Source organism: Pagrus pagrus (genome assembly GCF_965226575.1).
Source record: "Pagrus pagrus genome assembly, chromosome: 21".
Taxonomy (NCBI): Eukaryota; Metazoa; Chordata; class Actinopteri; order Spariformes; family Sparidae; genus Pagrus; species Pagrus pagrus.
This window is the reverse complement of record NC_140208.1, coordinates 20,029,300-20,052,031: the sequence shown is the minus strand read 5'-3', so window position 1 is coordinate 20,052,031 and position 22,732 is coordinate 20,029,300. Positions and strand designations below refer to the sequence as shown.

Genomic DNA, 22,732 nt, shown 5'->3' with positions numbered 1-22,732 from the left:
TGTACTCTCCTTTTACTCTTTTTCTGCCTTGTTGCTTACCAACCAAAGATTACTATTATTAATGGAAGGGCAAAAAACACCTTAGACCCGGCCATAAATCCAGTCTAACATTGAGGAAATAAATTTGCAGCATCCAAGAAGTAAGCACCCAAGTATTCACATTTAGTATAGTGCACCTCAAAATAGCCTCCACAATAAACATCCCCAGCCAGAGTCACGATGAATGCTGCAAGCTTCTCTGCAGGACTTGATTAGGCTGGTGACGGGATGAAGGGGGGGTCAGAAGACAGATATCAGCGACACCAAACGCTTGGGTACCGCCCCTCTCCACCACCACCACCACCGTTCTAGCCAATGACATTTTCCCCGCAGGGCCAGAACCAGCCAAATCACCCACACATTACTGCTGCTATTAGTCTTGTGATTAGGATGAGGAATGGTTGGATGCTTAATGAGTGAGTCTGTGTGCATGTATGTGTGCTCTCTAGGTGCGTGTGTCCTAATGAGCAGCAGTGGACCCCTACAAAGGCTTTGAATGACAAGAGGATGAAATTAAAAGGAGTTTAAGGGAGTGTCATCGGTAGAAGGATGGGAGAGGTGGGAGGGGGTCTGATGTGCCATTTATACATCTAAACGGGGTAAACACCTGCTTGTACACACTCTGACAGAGAGACCAATGCATCCTGAGGATCATTCCTCAGTTTGACTGTAATCTCTTCTGAGCAGTTGAGAAGCTAATGACATAATTAGGGTCTGTATTTAAATGAAAGCATTACAAGGGGTGGAATCACGGTAAGAACGAACGCACAGAGTGGACTGCTGGGTGGGTCTAAAAATGCTTCTGATTTATTTAAACATTAATGTGTTCACTGGAAATTCAATCTGTGCTGATTAAACTCTAATCAAGACTAATGGAAGATAAGGGGCGGGGGATACAGAACTTTTATTGCAGGGATGTGTGTGTAAGAGAAGGGGGAGGGGGGGTGACAGATGGAGAAAGCAACTCAGGGATTTGTGTGTTTGCGTCGCAGTGAACAAGTGTGATAGTCTGTGTGTCTACACTGCTTTAATAAGAAGCGGTGAGTTGGAAAATTGCATATAAATCTGTCTGAGTCCGACACTGCTGGCTTGGGAAATACACAGAGACACAGTCGAGGCAGCGTACTAAGTGTGGATCGGCTTGTCCATGACCTACATTCCACTGCTCTGTAGAAATTCAAGCCACCTGCATGATCACCAATTATAGCCAGAGGAGCAAAAGTTTAATGTATTAAGATAAGGTATAATATTTTCTGGTGCCAAGCCTGATTAATCATGAATCATCAAGACACTAGTTGTTGGTCCCTGAGATAAGTTATTAACTGTCTCTTTACAGATCTTAGTCTTTGTGATCTAAAAACTGTGCCTTCTGTTTGATTTTTGAACTGAATTACTGTGTAAGGATACAATGAGCTCTTTCAGGCCAAGTTGTGAAGCACCATCTCTGAATCTGAGTTCAAGCTATAGCAGAAGGCAGTTTGATGTCTCTGACCGAAGTGCACATGAAAGAAAGGAGACGCGTCACTTTTTACTGCCACCTGTCATTGTGTTGGTTTGCCAGCAGCACAAGATCTGTTTGGCTTAGCAACCAAGGCAAGTACCTCCTTAATCCGTGAACAAAGGGTAAGAACACACACAGCATTTGACAACAAGATTTGTTTTTCATGCTGTATCATAAAGGTTCACACTCTTGAGGCGGTCTTAAAGTTTTAGGTGATGGATTAACTCTGGGATTATGAAGTTTTGTGACTGTAGTGCAGGCAAGGTAGGGCTCAACAATAGGGATTGCCCCACTGCCCGGGTCAAATAAAACGCCTCATTGAGCTTGAAAATCTAATTCACTGAGCCGATCAGGCAAGTGGTGAGAGAGAATTAAACACATTGTCGATTCCGGAGTTACAGTTAACTTCTGTCTTTGTTGTTATGTGATAACTGCTGATAAAACAAAATGTTGAGCCCTGCAAGGTCCAAATACATGATTCTTACTTGGGCAAACCTGCTTATTTTCTTCCTTACAGCGAGTTAAATGAGAAGACTGGTACCACTCTTAAGTTTGAATGTAAATATGAAGCTACAGCCAGCGGCCAGTTGGCTAAGCTTAGCATAAAGATTGGTAACGGGGAAACAGCCTGTTCTAGCTTAATATTTTTTATATGAGAGCAGTATGGATCCTATTGTCCTAAGCGTATTTTGAAACATATTTAACTTACTTAATGTTGGAGTTGTTGAAGCAGTTGCAGTATGACCATGTGTGTTTGCTGCCGGACTGTGAGAGGATTAATGTATATTCTGTGTAATTTTTCTTTTATTGCATACTTTGAGACTGGCCACACCCCCAGTATGGTCATGCCTTCAAAAACACAGCAAAGATAATGTGGAAACACAGTGGGTGGTGCCTGCTCAGGCTTGGAGTGCTGACAAATCAGAGCTGACTGGGCTTGTCGGGAGGCAAGCCCTGAAAAAGACAGGGACTAAAACAGTGTTCAGACAGAGGGTGGATAGAGGTGCTGCAGCAATGGACAGAAAGAGAAAAATGTGTTTTTGAACATTAAAGCTTGTATATATTTCATAGTACACACCCAAAATAAAAGTATGGACCTGCAAAACAGGCATAATACGGGACATTTATAAAACATTGACACTAAAGCAATAGTCAAACTAAACTTGTACATCGTGTCCATATCTTTAGCAGCCTGACTTTCGTTAAGTGTGAGAGGTCAGTTTGTCTGAACTCACTTGGCACTCGGTTGATGGCTCTCAGAGGTCTCAGGACACGAACCGTCCTCACTGCTGAAAAACTGACACTCTGCAGGTTGAGGGAGTACTCCAACATCCTGCAACATATGGAGAGAGAGAAAGAACATTTGTGTAGATACAGCAGCAACAAACCAAATACTTTAATTGCTCCAACTGCAGAACCTGCTCGATCATCTGGGAATAAACACACAGAAAATGCAAGGGCAATATTATGTAGCCAATTATATATGGCATGTATTACATGCTCTCCCTACTCTCACTGGGTGAGTGGTAATTAATCCTCTAATGTCCTGAATCACATTTACATTCTTCGCTTTGTAGAGAACTGCAGTACATGTGTTCTGGCACACAATATGCTTTCATTCCAACGCTCATTGGATTGCAACTAACAGACCAGAAAGTTAGAAAAACACCACACACACACACAATGCTTGTATTTGTGCTTGCATATGGAGCGCGTCATACACGCAATGTTTGTGTGCCCAACAAACACATGCATATATTCACATGCAGCCTCACACAATCAACCTTCAAAGGAGCAGGCGGCATATGTGGATCCCCTTTGAGAGATGTCAAGAGCGGGTGAATCACTCGTCATTGAGATTAGGTTGTGGCATCCACAGTACATAAAAGAGCAGCATCAGATTGCTCTGCCTCGTAACCTTGAGACGACGCGCGCACACACACTTAACAGCCTTTCCAGCAGCTCTTTAGAGGCTCTCTCAGGCTGTGATGGGAGGTTAGAAGGACAGCGCTTAGAGGAGAGAGCGACTGTGGAATGCTTGCAAAAACGTTTTTCTTGTTTCTTGATCAGTGTTTATCGGCATCTTTTCTCACTCTCTCCTAGTGTGAGTGTGTATGCGTGTGAGTGTGTGCGGAGCAGATGCTGAGCACATGTGCAGCTTGAAGGGGCGTGCAGATGAAGGAATTCCCTCCTCGCACCAAGTCCAAGTCTGTCTGTCTGACAAATTTGCAACACATGTTGGACAGTGTATATGTGTGTGTGAGTGTGAGTGTGTGCGTTCAGGCATAAGCCTTACCTTAAGAACAAGAAACTCCCTTAATGAATGCACAAATGTGTGTGTTCTCTTTTAGCACTTTGAGGTGTCCCAGTAGGAACCTTTTCTGTTTTTTTACACCAAAGCAGCACTAAAACAAGAATACACACACATACACACATTCACACATATTTGTAATGTATATACACACACATACCTAGAGCTGACAGATGGCATGTATACAGAGAGAAGGTAAATAGTTAACAAAACAGCACAGAGATGCCCTCCCATCACCAGCAGAGAGGTGCAGATCTACCGCTTTCTGGTAGTCCCTGAGAACAGGCTAATTAAATCAGCTGCTGTGGAATGTTCTGTCATGGCCACCATGGACACTCGGGTCAAAAGGAACCCACTGGCACATTTATGACAGAGTAGCTTTAAAAAAAAAAAAAAAAAAAAGATAAAGCGACTTTGGGAGCACAATATGAAAAGAACTGACACATAAATGGCTCATTAAAAACTAACCCCTAACCCTGTCCCAACAGGGATATTAAAGTTAATATCATATACCACAGGAAATGAAAAATTAATGGAGCACTCCACCAAATGGTTACATGTAAAAGACCATTTAATCCAAGTAATTGCTTGGGGACAAGAGGGGTCTACGGAAAAGATACTATTGACTTGCATTATGGGTAGTGTAGGATCAAAAGTCACTATGCTGTACTCAGTATTATTGTAGTTGTAGTAATTATCGATTTGTTTTCTTCTTCTTTTGCTTCTTCTTCTTCTAAACAAATCAATCATTCCTTTCTGGTTCTGCTACTTTGTAGAAATTGGTTGGTTGGTTGGGTGATTGGTTGGTTGCTCCATTGCTTGGTTGGTTGTTTGGATGGATGATTATTTGGGTGGTGAGCAGGATTACACAAAAACTACTGAACGGATTTCCATTTCCATCTGGCATATATAGGTATGCATATATATTTGATGCAGATCAAAATGAAATCCAGATCTAGTGGATTTAAATATGTTTTATATGATATTGGATTAGGCTTGGCTGAATGCTCTGAATGCTTTGGGATTCACTGCAACCGTTTCTGTTGTTGTCAAATCAACAAAACCAATCAGATGTGTGAGTGCCAAAGTCAAAATTCAAGATTAAATATTCTAATTGGTGATCTTTAGAGGTGCTGGTTGGCAGATTTTGTTAAATTCATATAGATCCTGGTTAGCTGTTTTGCTGTGTTTCCAGTCTTCATGCTAAGCTAACTGTCGCCATAGCCTAATATTTACTATATAAATATGAGTTGTCCTTAAGCAAGATGTTCCTAAAATGTTGAACTATTGAGTTAACTGCTCCTAGCAACCACTGCTGCTCAACTCAATGATGTTGACAGGAAAAATACATGACTCACTACCGATTAGTTAGGTCAGAATAACAAACCCTTCCAAACAGAAAACAGCAAATATGAACACGGTGTCAGACTGAATACTGAATCTAAAAAGTTAAAAAAGTTAAAATTAAGATGGCATTTCAGTCTGATTATCGGGCTAAAGGAGATTTACAGTCAACATGAGTTCAGTGTTGAGTAGCATAGTCCCTATAGTGACGGTTTATGTTAACAATAATGCCAATGGGAAAACTCATGTTTCAGTGACAAAGACCTGATAAAAATCCCCAGAGCAATACAATACAAATATTAGGGTAATTTTTCATCAGACCGGGTTACATAAATAAACTTAAAAGCAGATGATGAATGATGTCTGTTGAAAAATAAAAAATCCATGCAAAAACACTTGCTGCCCCTGATGAGAGCCAGATGAGGTTTGGTGCGCTCAGTGAAAACTGACCCATCTCTCCTCATCTGGAACAGAGAAACAGCCGAGGAGAAATGGAGTGTATCAAACAAACGATGGAAACGGCAGGAAGTCGTGCGCTGCTTTCGTCAGAGTCCGTGCCAGTGTTGATGATGCTGATACAGGGAAGAACGGTGGGAGGCGGACTAAGAAATGAGAAGCAGGAGAGGACGGGGGAGGCCCAACCTTGGAGGGAGCTTGCGTGAGGAGAATTCCCAAACTAAAGCACACGAAGCAGTTGTACGCACGGGGTTGGAGGAGAGGACGAAAAACACTTTAACATCTTGTCATAAACACATGATTTGATACTTGTGCACATCTTGATATGGAGAGGTCCCTACAAGGACAAGCTCGTATAAGAATGTAATGAAATTCATATAAGTCATGCAATAAAAAGCACCCAAAGACAAAGACGGAGTGCACAAAATCACACACAAACGCACACACACACTCCTCTGGGGTTGTAGACAGCTCGCTTCTTACCTTCTTATCAGAGAAGCTGAAAGTGTGTGTATTTGTGCCAAAGCAGCCAAGCACATGAAGGATGGTATACATACAGCTTTCCAGCTACATCTCCTCCAAAACAAAGGTAGCTAGGCACAGGTTTGCACACACACACACACACACACACACACACAGTGGACATTATGCCACCCAGAAGGACCTATAATAGGAAAAGTACGCTAGGCAGCTCAGGAATGTAGGACAGTGTCCAATGTTTAACCCACCCTGTCCTCACCTAACCTTTATCTGTCTGCCTTTCTGTCTCTATCTATCCGTCTGTCCATCTTCTGTCTATCTATGTCAGTCCTCACATCAGTCTTCCTGCAGCTACTACATTGTAACAATGTTAAGTAGTCTTATATCTGATGGATAAATAAAAAGGAATGGCTCACTGATAGATGGACCACACAGCTAAATCAATGGTGAGACAGACATAGAAGGACGTCTCTGAGTATAATATTTCATCATTCACCAGGTCCAGTATCCATTTCTGTTTTTTTATTCAAATCATGATGGATAGACTGATGAAAAGACAAATGTAATTGACAAATTTTGATGGAGCCGCCTCGGTTTTCATGCTCGATTTGAGGCTGAGGAGTTGCCTTAAAACTGTGGAGAAATTATGTGATAAATAATGCTGGAAATATATTTGCTGAGTAACTGATGAGGTGAGCTGAAGCATTCTTACCCCACAGCCAGTTGACAAATGGCTTTGGGTATTCTGCAATGTTTTCAGTGTCATTGCGGCAAAGTATGTGTGAAACAGACTCAGTGCACAGCCACCGCTATAGCCATTGGTCATAGAGGGCTGACAATTATGGCTGTTTGTCTTGTAGCTCAGAGTAACAGGATTCATGTTAATCTGAAGTACAGGAAATGTCCAAAATGTGTTTAGCCTAGCATACAGTAGCATTCAAACTGTAAGCAGGGCTGGCCTAGCTTTATCATAGCTGGAAAGACATTCATGTTCAAATAATTTAAGAGCCTTTAGCCTGTCTGTCTACATTGGGGCTCCCAATGTAGTTTCAGGCCACATTAGGTTGTCTTCCTTCAGTTAGAAATATATAAAAATGCGTCTTTACACTACCTGTAGGGCATTTAATGACAGACTGACAAAGTTAGCAACTAGATGATAAACATCGTTGAGCAATTAGCACCTAAAAAGCCACATATTTCCCTCAATTTAATTCCCCAAAATGAACAAAACAGAGCGCAAATGAGTGTGAATATTGAGGTTAAATGTGAAAAATGTGATTCTATGTAATGGAATTGGACTCCAGATGAATGCTAATGTTTCTCGGTGTTGATCTCCATCACTTGAATGTGTGAATAGGCGATAGTTTGTTAAACATATCACCTTTACAAGGCCCTAATATGTAAAATGTGTGTGGTTGTCAGCTTATTACCCTGAAAGGGCCCATAAATAAATAAGTAAATAAATAAATAAAATGAACTTTACTTAGCCCCCCAAAAACCCAATTTAATCATGAACACGTTTTTAAGCTATCTATTTGCTTCAGCCCAGTGCATTGAAGACATCTTTTAAACCGAAAGTCTTATGCCTTACATTAACCTTAATAACCAATTTATTCACAGTTTCTGGTAACCTCATCTTGGAATTCATGCCATCTGTGCCGTCTTATTGTCCTCCATTTCATTCCAAAATGGGTCAACCATATGTGAGATCATTATATTTGTTGTTTTTAATTAGTTCCATGCAGAAATAGATCTCACTTTGAAATGTCTTTGAGACTCTTTGATCGTATTAAACATTTGCATAGTGAGAGTGAAACCATTCAGACCTGAAATATCAAGTCATAGTCATAAATAATGTGAGTAATGCAACAAGTTAGCAGTTATTTGTTGTTTTTGGGAATCAAACTGTTGTTTCAGAGCTGAGTTCATCTTTAGCTTCGGTCGTCACACCAGGCGACTGATCCACAATCAAAGGGCTGCTTCACATGTCTTACTGTTGTTATTACAGTGTATAATGACTGTTTTAAGAGATTATTAAATTATACTGCTTTACCACTGAAGCTGCACATTACTTCATCATATTCTGTCATGTCATTTATCACTTCCTATGAACTAACCAGTCATCTGTCCTCTCCTCTGATATTCCCTTACTCACATATTGTTTTATTCGCCTCCACATCCCTGACAAACAAGCTGTCACGCTAGATGTTCTTCAACAAAAGCACTATGAGGGATGGCTAACTCTGAGTGTATGTGTGTGTGTTTAGGAGGTAGTTTTCAGAAGACTTTATGAACACAGGGTATTGTTAATGCGCACCAAGGAAGCAACTCATACCAGCGCTTTTACGACAACGCACATTTAAACAACATTGCAGGACAAAAGCTAACGATGATGTCGTCTGATCATATCAAAGCATGTGCATGTAGTATCATTAGAGAGAGAGGAGAAACCACAGAGAACAGACAGATGGAGTGTTTTCATGCTGAATCAGATTGAAGGCCTTTCATCAGCAACACGTTCTGCCATCAACCCACTCTGCTGCTTATCTAACCAAAATGTTAACCGACTTATACTTCACAGTCATGGTCGATTACTGAATATCTCTCTTCCTCTAGCAACAATCAGATACAGTGAGGGAATTCTCAGTAATACCCCTGTTGGAGGAGTCAGAGGTCTTATCTGGAGTGAAACCGGTCCTACATAGAGTAAGACAAGTGTGATGCTCATGGGAACTTCGAGTCAGCTTGCACAAATGGGAAATCTAACTGCTAGACCCCGTCGTTGCACCCTCTTCTACTTTCGGTTAAAAGCCCAATGGCAAAGAGGTGCCATTTGCTTAGAGTGAATAAAAACAAAAGACGTCAGTACAAGCAGCACATATTTAATAAAACATAACAGTAATAAAGTTACTATCACCCCTCCAGGAAGCTCATTATTTTGTAATTGAAGCAAACGGTGTCTACAAAACTGCTTGCAAACTGTGACAAGCTTCCCTGCATATGAAATAGTCCCATTTCAAACCAACTGTTCCCAGGTCAACCAAAATCAAGCTTAACAAACCAATTTTCCTGTGAATGCGCTGATGCCTGAGGGACCTTCTGTCTGTTATCACAACATAATATGCGTGCTATTTTTTGATAACTGCAGAGCTTGTTATCCTGCTGATGCCTTGGCCATTTGCCATCAGTCAAAATACAAGAACTTTTACTTTAGTAAAATAGTCTTTATGTCAACCTTGTGTTAGTGAAACTTCTCTACAGCAATAATAAGAAGAATCTATATTTAGTAGCAACTGAAACTACTAGAAGTACCCTTCCATTCTTCATAATAACATATAATGAGGATGTTACATGAAATTAATATACATCCTCCAGCCAATTAGAATCGAGTGGCCTCTATGGACAAGGTGTAAATACTGTTGAATACTGTGTCAAACACAAAAAGCTCTCATACTACTCATGTCCACTTATTATTACATTACAGGATCTAACATCGCTGTGTTGGTGTTGTTCCTCAAACATCTTAATCAATGTTGCTCCAAGGCCACCTAACCCTAACCCAACTGATCAATCCCATTGAGTACTTTAACTCAACCCATCTTTTACCTAACCTATCCAAGTATTTGTGTTGCCTCAACCCAACCAAACTGTGACAGAAAACTGAAAATAAAAAAAATATATATAAATTGAAAATATCACCACTAAGGGTGAATCCCGTTGGACACAGGATGCAAAGGACCGTCACCTGGATGAAAGTCTTGACCCATTCAACCACAATAACTCACTCTCTTGCTCCAGGAGCAACCTTAATTATAATGTTATAGCAACAACACCAACACGGTGATATCAGATAAACCTTAGTTATTACATTACCTTCTAGGGAACATACAAAACCAATGATTGTAGCGCATCCTTCCAGGCTTCAACTCTGAGCTTTATTACCCACAGATCCTGTAACATGATACTTTGCAGAGATTTTGTTTTTCAGTGCTGTCAGTGCTGACGAAGGCAAAGTAACAAGCAAGTGTATTGTTTTCACTGGAACTGAGACACAGTCTCAGTTTGATTTACTCCAATATCTCTGACCAGCTGCCAAAATCCAGATGAGAGAAAGGATGCATGAAGATGTGGTTACACCTATCTTTAATTACTTCTGTGGGCAAGGCACAGCAGTTAAAATTTACAAGCAGTAGTCTTTTTTGTGAACTTTTTGTCCCGAGTTTTGCTATCCAGTTACCCAGAGCTATTAAATCTTCAACAGCTGTTTTTAACTATTTTGGATGGGTTTTCATGTGTTTAGTAAAAAAAGAGACTTAAGATATATGACTTGCAAAGTAGACAAACAAAGTAGTTACAGTACATGGTCTTACTAGAGACTTAAGACACGTAGCCTTTGTGATTGTCCTAGTCTGGCCCTTGTTGTTGGGGCCAAATGCCACCAAAGAGGAAGGCATTACTCAGGGCTGCAAAAGGCACTGCCAATTCTTCTGCATGTTTTTGTATTTACCATATCTAATCACACAATGCTAGAATTGAACATCACTCTAAGATAAAGTGGCATTGTTACTCTCAATAATAACAAATAATCTATCATTATTTGCTAAAAAGCATTAATTATCAAGACTTTATCAAGAAAACTAAAAGTAATTTACAGGTCAGTGCGTTCATGATACATGATACAGAAAGCATTTGTATTCTGGAAAGCATGATGAGCAATACCTTCTGAGAGTATTAACATTCTGTGCACAGAGAGGGTTTCCCACCACTGACTAATTAAAGCAGGATTTCATTTAGGAACACGGCGTATCCGTCGAGGCTGCAGGATGCTCCTCTCTATTACATTCTAATTTCAGTCGACAACACTGGCAGTTTTACATGCAAATGCATCCGTGTGAGGCTTTAAAACATTCTGCTCACACTTCTGCTCAACCTTTCTCATCTTCATCTTTCTTGCCTCTATCTCTCTCCAGGATCCCTTCCCTCCCTCTGACTGATAATCTGTGGCCGATCTGCTGACCCGCTTGTAGTGGGGAGATAATCTAGCTAATGGAGGAGAAGCCAGCCCACGAGGGTCCAGTGCAAACTTACAGAGACAAAGGGAAGAAGGAGGGAGGGAGGCAGAGAGACCTACTGCTGGACTCCTGACAGTGGACAGGTTGGTTAATGGCCATCATTGTTCATGGATGCTGTATCCTTGTCTGTGTCCTCTCTCTTTCTTTCTCCCCTGGACTGCAACATCAGTCCTATATACTCTCTCTCTCTGATTTTAATTTAAAGCAACAGTTCAACATTCAAATACACTTTTTTGCTTTGTGTCCCAGAGTGACATAAGAGGATCTATTTATAAATATGTCTGTGCGATAAGGTAAGAGCTGGAATCTTGGTGCCTTTAACCTGGATTAGTATACAGAGAAAACAGGGGAAACAGGTATTCTGGCTGTGTAAAAACGTAACTGTTAAATATTAAAATGAAAGGAAATGTAAAAATCGCAAAAACCCTGCCCGGTCATTACTCCCACAGACTGAATAAAACTACTTCCAGACATATTTAAAATGGATCCAATGTCATTGCACAGTCAACTCTTTCACTATGTGCATATTTCAGGTATAACAGGACGGAAACCCGCTAATAAGTAGTGACAGAAAGTAGGAGAAAGTTGAATTAAAAATAAAAATAAATTATATCAATTATCTCACTTTCACAAAGAAAGTAAATTAGTGTATTTTCCAAAATGTTTAAAAAACCAGTGTGTAGGATTTGTTTGCATATAGTGGTGAGGTTGCAGATTGTAACCAATAAAATGCCCCATGCTTCACCCTCTCCTACACTGGCAACTAAAAATGTGAAAGGCCCTCTCTAGAGCCAGTGTTTGGTTCGTCCATTCTGGGCTACTGTAGACATGGAGGTGTTGCAACATGGCGGACTCCAGGGAAGAGGACCCTCTCCCTTCCAAAACAAAAGGGGTTATTATATTCCATTTCTGCCAATAGATCCTCCTCAACCTGCTAAAATCCTACACACTGGACCTTTTACTAAAAATATGTACTTTCATTTATCTCCCTACCTGCCTCTCTATCAGTATCCTCCCTCCCTGTGTTCCTGTGTCTCACCTTGTCTATTCTTCTCTCCCTCGTTTTGTATACCTTTCCACCCACTTTTGTTTCGCACTCTTTTCCTCTGGACATCTCTACCACCCTCACTGTTCCTCCTCCACCCTCACACTCTTTCTTCCTGCTGCAGTCCTCTAAACTGGGCTGGAGCCGATCCAAGTGTCATCAATAAATAATAAAGAGGAGAAGGGAGAAGACTCTGAGGATTAGATTCAGAGCTACTCTCTTGCCTCCTTTAGTGAGACTCAATCACAGGTCTGAAATCCAAGAGGATGTGTTGAATATTTTAAGACAGTTAAAGGTGCTAAGCTTGCATTTTAAATATCAATATATCATGATAATTTTAAAGTGATACCTTCAATGATCATCATGGTGAAGATGATGGCTGCACCGTATACTGTATCACATAATTTTTACTTCTCCTGGGGCTTTAAAAACAACCAGTGGTACCTTGTTAAAAATATCCAGTGGGTTAACACTTGACACACTGAAAAGTGTCTCAAAAAAGAGGTCTCGCGTTAGAAATGTTGGAAAACAGACTTGGAACAGTGGTCTCTCACTCACCTTCACCATCACCTTTTCCTCTACACGCAAAAGTCAGCCCATACACAAATATAATCTGACTATGATACTGCATGTACTGTAGAAATGAAACTATGATACTTATGCAACTAAGAATCCTCCAAATTAAACAATATGAGCAGCTCACATATCTTGTCATGAGGGTCGAAGGTAGACATTGCTTGATTTTAATGAAGCCTCAAATATTTGTGAGCCACAGTTGTATTGCTTATACTGAGTTATGACTACACACTGATATACACTGGCACTGGATATAGTTAATGATTGCATGTATTGCAGGTATCGCTTAGATGAGAAATGTCATCTTGAGAAAATGTATTTTGCACTGAAAAGATTCAATAGGTAAAGAACTCCGGGTTCCTTACTATAAATAACCTATCTGAACAATGTTTTGAAATATAAAGCATCAAAATACAATTTAACCAAACTGATCAATACACCCAAAATGAATATTTTCATCTACAGTGTCTGTCATCAAACAATCAGAGCAGAAACATATTGAGGACGTCTATTGAAGCTATCCATCCAACTGCGTCAGCTTCTCTTCCTCTCTCTGTCTGCCTTTCTCTGTCAATCTATCACCCTTCCTCCTGTTTCCTCCTCCTCCTCAGTTATCCTTTCTGTCTCTCTCCAGGAGGCATTCAGCCACAGAGAGTGTGTTAAGGCAGATCGATGTACTATGGATAGGATACCCTGTCTGCTACAGTAAGAGTTGGTACACTGCCTTTTAGACTCCCTCGTCTATCTACCGGGGCTCCACTGCACCAATCAATAAATAAACGCATATATAAATGAAAACACTCTCTTAACAAGTCATTCAATCTTGAGGTGACTCTAAAATGTAAAGTTAGTTAACGTACACTTTACTTATTTTACACATATTGTGTCCGCCCCTTTATATAAATAGACTTAGTTCAAATCGTTGTCTTGTTTAATTTAAAAATCTCTGAGATAAATAGAACTCCACTGTGAATAAATACAATTAAAATGATTTTATACCCTCACTCTGTTGCTGAATATTTTCCACTTTTTAATTTGTGATAAGATGTGTAATGTCACATTATATTTTTGTGTTTCAGTCTGTGGCTTCAACTGGGGAGTAAAGTTAAATTTGGCCACACATGCATTCATAGATCCAGTGCAGAGAAAACAGAGAAAACTCTAGGCCACAGACTAATCAAATTGTCAGATTCATTATGCTGACTGCACGTGGTTGGATAGGAGAGTTGTCTGCTGCAGGAAGGGACAGTTCTGTCCATCATTTCTATCTCTTATGATAACATAGTAGGTGCCAGAGTAATTACTGAGATGTGGGAACACGGCAACAGATCAGACCTGATCTCAGAAGTTAACCTGGTAAGTTGATGTAATTAGGGGGATAATAGCCAAAGTACAACACGACTAGTACTATAGCTATGCCAGCTGCTCTGTTTGGTTGTACTTAGGCCTAGTTTTGCTTTCAGCTAAATGCCAACATCAGCATGCTAGCATGGTCACAATGACAATGTTAACATGCTGAAGTTTAGTAGGCATAATGTTTACCATTTTCAACATCTTATTATATTTGCTAATGTGCACCAAAGTAAAGCTGGGGCTAATGGGAACATGATTATTTTTGCAGGTATTTGGTCATAAACCAAAGCATGGAACAAATTGTTTCACCCGATGATGGTGGTATATGAAAAATAATTAGGAATCACCAACCTTATTACAATTAATCTGCACTAAATATAAAGCGACATTATGTAGAAATTGGCGTTTTGTGCAATTTGGCGCCCCCCACAGTTCTGAGTGCCACACCACTGACGTAAATACAAATCCAAGGTCTGTAACAATTTGTCAGACATAATATCGGTGCTAACTACAAACAAACTCATTATATCATAAAAATGTTCTGCCTTAAAAACTGGTATCTTGAAAACCTGTACGTAACTGTGATCCTACCCTCTCACATCATGCACCAACAACTCGACAGGTAAAACCAACAGCTTTGAAAGTGTTAACACAAATGATATGAAGCCATCAAGCAGCCTGAGTGATTTTTTTTTAATTCACACTGGGTGCCGTCATCAGCTTCTTCACACTTCACACACATGCAGCTGAAGAGTGATGCACATGAGTCCATGACTGTTTTCATCAAAACTGCTAAAAACTTCTTTTCAAGTTATAATCTTTCTATCTACCAATTTTATCTTTATCATGTGAACGCAGCAGTGCATCCATCCTGCACTCTCTCCACATTTCACCAGCCAAAATCTCCACACTCCACCTGTTTCATATAGCCATCCCTCCATCATTCCCTCCTGACAGAGAGGTGATTAGGAGGAGAGAGTGCAGACCTGCTGAAATAGCAGCTTAGCTGTAATTATCGTCTCGGAAAGAAACAAACAGTTCATCAGAGCCATCCTCCGCAGATTTAACAACTGTTGCCAGGATATATCAAATGCTCGACAACCAGCCGTTTCCTAGGTTACCATTGTCTCTGTATGGCTGGGGCCTCTCTGTACAGATGAGATTTTTTTTTTTTTTTGATTGTTCAGAAATAGCAAAAAACTATAAACAATGAAAGCACCAAAACATATTACCACATACAAACACACACGTGCAGGCTCACATGATCACCTACACTACAGATGGAAACCAACATACAGTAGAAATAGACTTCATGTATTTTTCCATGTTTCCGTCACGCTCCATATTATTAATGCCCTTATACGCACACTGAACCTATGGTAACACTGTCCATAAATTATTTTTTCTGACATTTCAAACAGATATAACACAGTAAAGAGTGACAGGAAATACATTAAGGGAAGAGAAAAGAGAATCATATGCAATAACGTTCCCAGGTTTCATTTCAAACCAAGACATTATAGTTGCATTTCACATTCAGACTGCTAAACCAGAGTAAAGCCTGAGCCTACGCTCTGAGCCTATGCTGGCCTTAACAATCAGCGTCCATATAATACTCCGAAAGTCAAGCAGGAGCTATGATCAAAGTCTACATTAATAAGAGGATTTCCTTACATAGTGTCCATGTACATGACATGAGCATGTCCCTGCACTTATTTTCTGCTGTATAAGAGTAACCACATCTCTCCCTATACATTATTATAATACTGTATTATTATTTTAGTCCACAATTGTGTAGTTCGCAACCTAAACATGTGTTAGGTTTAGGTACACTGCTCTGACAAGGGCTTGAATATTGTTTCTATCCTTTCTACTTTATCAACAGAGATATGTTGTGGTTTCTTTCTTGTGACAAATGTACTTATTGTAAGTCGCTTTGGACAAAAGCATCTGCTAAATGCCCCTAAATGTAAATGTAAATGTGTGCTGGTATGGGCATGCAACCTCTATACTACAATATTGACATATGCCGTTCATTTTTTAAGCATTACATTTGTGTGGTCCCATCATTACAGGCTGCTAAATTAGCTTGGTAATAAAACCAGACCAGAATGATGAATTAATCACTGGGCATGCACTGACCGTGAAACTCTGGCCCGATACCAGTGTTTAAAATAACAATTTGGCCGATGGGCAATGCTGAAACTTTTGTTGTTATTTATTCCCTCTTTTGTGCCGGAGAAACAAAAAGACTTGATCATAAAAAAATAATTGAAAGTCATTCAGTCCTTTATTTCACTATATTTGAAAGAGTAAGAAATTGGATCATGCACATTTATGAAACAACTTTTAATATAATCTTCCCTCACATTTAAACAGTTTCCAAAGCTTTTTAGCCTGCTATACAGCTATCTACTCAGTGAAAATCATTTTTCAGTATTCATAAACTGATGGCAGGGATGAGCCAGGAGCTCATGAATGTGCCAGCAGGAAATTGATGTGAGACATCACAAAAACATTCACCACTATCAGTTAATGCCATCTCATTTGCTGATTGGCCGATACTAGTCAACAAGGTGGATATTGATAAATATTAATCACTTGTAGAAGTGTTGACATCAATGAAATCTCGATTCTTGCAGTCAGAGGACAACGGACCATTCAGAGGACTGTGAGAAGCGCAGAGTACAAACCAAACATGTCCCACTTCACATTTACATGTAAGTTCTTACTAGCCTACATCACAACATGCATGTGTGAATGAGTAAAAGACAGAGGGAATCCTGCACAACTAGGGCCCACAACTCAATTTTTATAATAAACAAGGTCAAACTGACTAATAGTGTAACTAATCATCAGAGCATAAATTGAAAATAAATTGCATGCAGGGTAACACATGCCGCTGGCACACTGCCCGTCTTCATTTTTTAGTAAATTGACACTCATCATAGAAAGGGTTGCTGCTCTAGATGAATGCAAACACAGACTCTTACCTTCATCGTTGATGTTAAAATGTAAATGGTAAACATGAACCTGTGCCTGAACATAGATTGCACACAGTATTTCTGTACAGACACCACCACAACATGTACATCAATATGTTCAATAGTTACAATTAGCTGATCCTAACCACAGTCAACAATACACTCAAGTTACAATCCAAACATTTGCATACAGGCCTCATTATGTGATACAGCTGAAATGATGAGTTGATTGTTCTCATAATCGATGAACAGTAAACTATCGGCAAATATTTGAATTTAATTAATTTTCTGACACATCTGTGACGGTAAACTGAATGTTTATTATTCAGTTTATTCAGAATAAATTTAGGAGTGTTGATTGGTCAAAACAAGTTATTTAAATATGTCTATTTCTTGGCTTTGGGAAGTTGTGAAAAAACATGGAAAAATTCTGAAAGAATATTGTCAGATTAACCGATAATGAAAAGAAATGAGAGTTCTAGCCCTCTGTGCAAACACAGGCAATACATAAAATGGATGCCTATTTGTTTATTCATATTGTTTTACAAAAAAAAATCCACAGTGTAATATTTATTGCCAATTTCTTATGGATATCTTATCCTGCACTGTTGCAATGACCCAGTTTCCCCTACAGTTTCATCTTTATGCATCTAAGAGGAATACCTTGATTCATCACAGCTGTAACATCTGAACATTACGCCTGTTGCTGTAGTTTAAATTTGAACATGTTTTTATGGCCTTTTTATCATTTAGTGGATTAGTGCCTGCATAACAGACATTAAGGTATTTCCTATCTCCTTCACTGGCACTGGATCAGGCGCCCTCTGGGGAGGCAGCTTTTACTATCTCTGATCTTAAACGACTTCCACTCAGAAAAATGATGCAGGTATAAAGAGAGGAGGGGAATTAAACGAATGAGAGAAAGAAGACAGTGACCATCCACTGTGCAAAACAGGTCCTACTACGCTTTACAGGTGTGTTACTGCACTTATGTATGAAATGTATCTCATCTCTGCTGCTGAAGGACATACACACACACACACACACGCATGATCAGACACAGGCGCTCAGGAGGAAATGTGCCCTGTTCCCACTGATGGACAACAGAAGCTGTGACAGAAGGGTGGCATTAAAAAGCAGCAGGGGATGTGGTGTGATGAAAATGTCAGACTGACACCAGCAGGCTATGTTCAGTAACATGTTTAATCAAATTACAGTGTGTGTGCATTAGTGTATGTGCAGCATGGTGTGAAGCTGTATGCCCACTGAGTTCATATACCGCATGAATCTACTGTATGTGTGTGCAGAGTTTTTTGTTGTTGCTGAATGTTTGTGTGTCTTTGTTTGCAAGAATATTGTGTGCATGGATTTCAACATGCAGAACAAATGCTATGTGCACGTGTGTTAAGGAAGTTGTAAGGCACAAAACATAGTAAACCTGCAAGTGAAGTTATAAACTATACGCTGTTAAAATTTTTTTTTAAAAAGTTAAAGAAACCTAATTTTGCTCTCACTTGCCTTAAAGCCTGATCTCAATCTGTTCAGCTGTTTGACAGATTCTGAGCATTTAGGAATTTAACGGGGCACTTGCTACCAGTTTGTAGTTACAAGGTTTTTATTGGACAGGGAAATATATTTGATTACAAGTCCACTGGAGTGCACAAGGAAATAGACTGATGTGACTTAAAGGACTGGTTTTAAAAGGAACACATTTCAAATCGACTTTGGCTTTGGAAAACACTGACTGACCTTTTTTCACCATTCTCTGACGTTCTATAGACCAAAAGACTAATCGATGAATCCAGAAAATAAACATCAATGACAATAATCTATAGCTGCATCCCTAAATTTACTAGTCTGGGGGCCACAGGCAAAGAAAACCCTCCAGCTTGTTAAAATCTAGAGACAAATACCATTTAAATTCTCTAAACATCTATTACACTTCTGATTCTGTCCTTGCTCTTGAATCTGTTCGTGCAATCCCAGATCCTGAACAGGAGATTACTCCTGAAATTTGTTGCACGTGTGTGTGTACACTCCTTCTTGTACAACATCCAGTGTTTATGCATGGTTCCGCATGGCCACCTGTGTGTTTGTGTGCATGCGTTTGTGCGTGTAATTGCATAACTCACCCAGCCACTACTATGAAGAAGTCCAAGCGGTTCCACGTGTCTCCAAGGTAACACTTCTTGCCAAAAATCCCAAGAGCCACCATCTTGATCACCATCTCAATGGCAAAGAATGCAAAGATGAAGTCATCAAAATCCTGCAAACACAGAAAATACAAATTAGCATTTTTATGTAAAGTAAGACAACATGAAGTACAGCTGAGGATGATGGGAATGTCCTTGGTTTTACAATATTCAGTCAGGGTTGGTATATGGGAGGAAACTGATCACCACAAGTGGACACCGTGCAGCGCCAAGATATTTTATCAAGGAATACTTTCTAAGGTTGTTAATGAACCCTCCAAACTTGAAACCCATCAGCTATTGTCCAATATAGATTTAGCCTCTGGGGGCAATGGCCAATGTTTTGGGTGTAGCCTCTTCAGCACGCAGGTCATCGTTTACAGTCATGAGAAACACCATTCAGCTTATCTCTTTAAGTAGGAATCTGCATATGGATGAATACAGTTTAAAATAAAAGCCAGTCAAAAGCTAAGTAATTTTCAGACAATAGCCGATAGGTTCCATTGTGACCAATGTGTTCCATCTCTTTTGCAGTCCACACAAACTGCTTACCTGCAATCAACCAAACGTCTTCTCACGTGATTGGTCAATGCTACTGGCAATACAATGGACTACAAACACAAACCAGAAGGCTTCCAATACCAAAACCTTGTCTCTTGCCGACAGATTCTGCATTCATATTTATAGTTTGTATATAAAAATTATAAAGCCTTAAGCTTTACATCAAACAAATCTTTGCATTTCTTAACTGCACTTTGTTGTTTGTATTTGGCGTATATTTTATTATTTTATGGCCAAAATATATGGCAGAAATATATATGATAATCTATGGGATAAGCCAACCTTTTAGCCATACCTCTGTGTTAGTCAGGCTCTTACAGCAGTCATATTTGATCTTTAAAAATAGTCCACTGAGAACCCTTGACAGTAATGTTATACTTTATTAATTCCTGCAGAGGAATCCTCTTTTCTCTTTGCCCTGCCGTCAGGAGGTCAGGCTCCCTGTTGAGGGGGGAAAGAGCAAAGTAAAGAAAAAAAGAAAGGAGCCTTCTTGCATTTGCCAAGGATTTAAACACTTGCTCAAGGACACTTCAGAAAGGCACGATGACACAGTTCCTCCAATCTAACGATGGCTTTTTGCACACCGAGAGGCCACCTTGCTGCCTTAACAGAGACTCAAGTGACAAATGGCTTCCGATCCAGAGTATACAATGTAATAACCTGGAACAAGCCGCTCATTGAACTAATCAGTATTACTGCCCTCATTACTGCCATTCTGTCTGGCTGTCTGAGTGAGCTTCAACTCGCCAAATCATTATCACACAGGACTGACAACGAATTAGACAGGAATTTTAAAAAAAAGATAACCTTATTCTTGAAATATAAAAATCAAATACATTTAAAAAGGCAGAAGAGACAGAATTGGAGATGAGGAGGGACAAAATCCAGCTCAAGGGTTGAGCGAAAAATAAAAGAAAATTTCTGGAAGGAGATCAAGGCATAGGACACCCACTGATAGATGAGTCATCCAAACATGAACAGAGAAATGTATAAATATATCAAATCCTGTTAGCTTAGGCAGCAGCTAGCCTCTCGCTGCTCAAAAGTTCACTGTAAGTAAAATGTAATGGTTCACACGGGAATGCATTTGTGTGTGTACAAGGCAAACTTCTCATCGTCCCACCATTCATGTGTTCAGTGTTCTGCCCAGAAAGGCCAAAATTATTTTAACTCAACATATGGGGTTAAACCGCTATTTCCAGGGCATACAGTCTATCAGACAGTTGGTTTATTTAGCAAACAGCTGCCTCAGGTTAACTCCCCACTACTGACCATACATCACTCCAGATGTTTTACACACTACTCATTTACTCCAAAGAGACAGAAGAGCCTCCCAGCAGATTGTTCAGTGATGCGAGGCCCAAAAAGAAAAGGTAGGAGAAAAAACATTGTGTTCAGTGTTTGATCTAAATTTAATCTGTCTGCTGGAACCAACTTTCCTATGCCGCAGTACATGAGAGCTGACACAGTGATGTGGATGTTAAGCACTGCCATCATTTAATTCTCCAGCATAAACACCATAACATTATTTCGGCAAAATGGAGGTAATGAACCATAGTTAGTCACAGCTTTCTTTTCTGTCAAAGTAAAATGGAAAATATTTCCAGCTTTGATGGATGCTGTAACTTTCAACTGATTACTTTGAAGGAGCTGAAAGTGAGCCTTATTCAACCACATTACATATCAGTGCGCAGTAAGAGGGTCTAAAGACAGAGGGTGTCATTGACGGTACAGTCCACTGAGGCAATGTGATTTTGGGCTACATAAATAAAATTACTGAATGACTTGAATACAATATTTGTTCTCGCACAACTGTCCAAAACTGACTACTGTTTGCCTCATCACCAGTTTTTCACTGTGGGATTTAGGGCTGCAAGGCTATGATAAAAAAAATCATAGTGCCATTATTTTAGGAAAAAAATATTACAAATGCAATATGAACCTTGCATCGGAATTTTCGTTTTCACTGAAAAATATACCATGATGATGTGACTTTTGTTGGGGTCTGTATCCAAAAAACATGTTTTTTTTACATCTGGAGAAAAGGCTTTGTAGGCCAGGGCATCCCTGCAGCACTACAGCATTTCATTATAATGCTGTTTTGTCACTCACTTGACCTTTATCAGAATGTTGCGGATTTAATGTGGCCATTCTGATAATATTTTCATTAATTGTGCAGCCCCAGTGGGATATTCTGCCTTTGCATAATTCCTTTAACCCCAACTGCACTTGCTGCAGGAAATGTTAAAAACCAATACATTCAAATAAAACAAAATAGGGTCTATGAATGTGGTCATATCATTAAAAAGTCAACCATGGATGACAAGGTAGGGAAAATATCATCACTAGAGAGAGCAAATTGCAGGTATTGTGTTGACTCTCAACCAGGTGATGATCAATCCCTCTTAATCGATCATTACCCGATACCTTCCTCCAGTTTAGAAGGCCCAAACCACTGTAGTCGTTGACCTTGGGAGTGTGTGTGACAGACATGTACTACCACCAAGACACATTATATGACCAACTACTTCTTTTCACTTTGAGCCTCATAAAGAGTGTAAAATACACAATCATGCTATTCTCTACAGTTCTAACCTTCAGTGTGCAGGTGCTGGACCAACTTGTGAAAGTTGCTAATGTAGTGACAAAAATGTCCCCAAAAAAGATGGTTAAATGGTGGAAGTACACAGTTTATATACTTCCTATACTTTACCATACTATACAGTATATAGATATGTTTCAGGTAGAGAAATATAATAAAAACTTCATTCAGGTCTAATCCAACAACTACAAATCCAACTTTGGATGACTTCTAAGT

General features: G+C 39.7%; 1 protein-coding gene across 15 annotated transcripts in view; it reads right to left on the bottom strand.

The window, feature by feature from the left end:
* The window catches only part of cacna1g (calcium channel, voltage-dependent, T type, alpha 1G subunit), a 173,533-nt gene that overhangs the window by 134,708 nt on the left and 16,093 nt on the right, over positions 1–22,732 (bottom strand). For all 15 annotated transcript variants that reach the window (XM_084343142.1, XM_084343143.1, XM_084343132.1 and 12 more), the window contains exons 2-3: positions 19,294–19,427; positions 2,776–2,873 (exon numbers count right to left, since the gene is read on the bottom strand). In XM_084343142.1, coding sequence (XP_084199268.1) covers positions 2,776–2,873; positions 19,294–19,427 — 232 coding nt within the window. The remainder of the gene's footprint in view (positions 1–2,775; positions 2,874–19,293; positions 19,428–22,732) is intronic.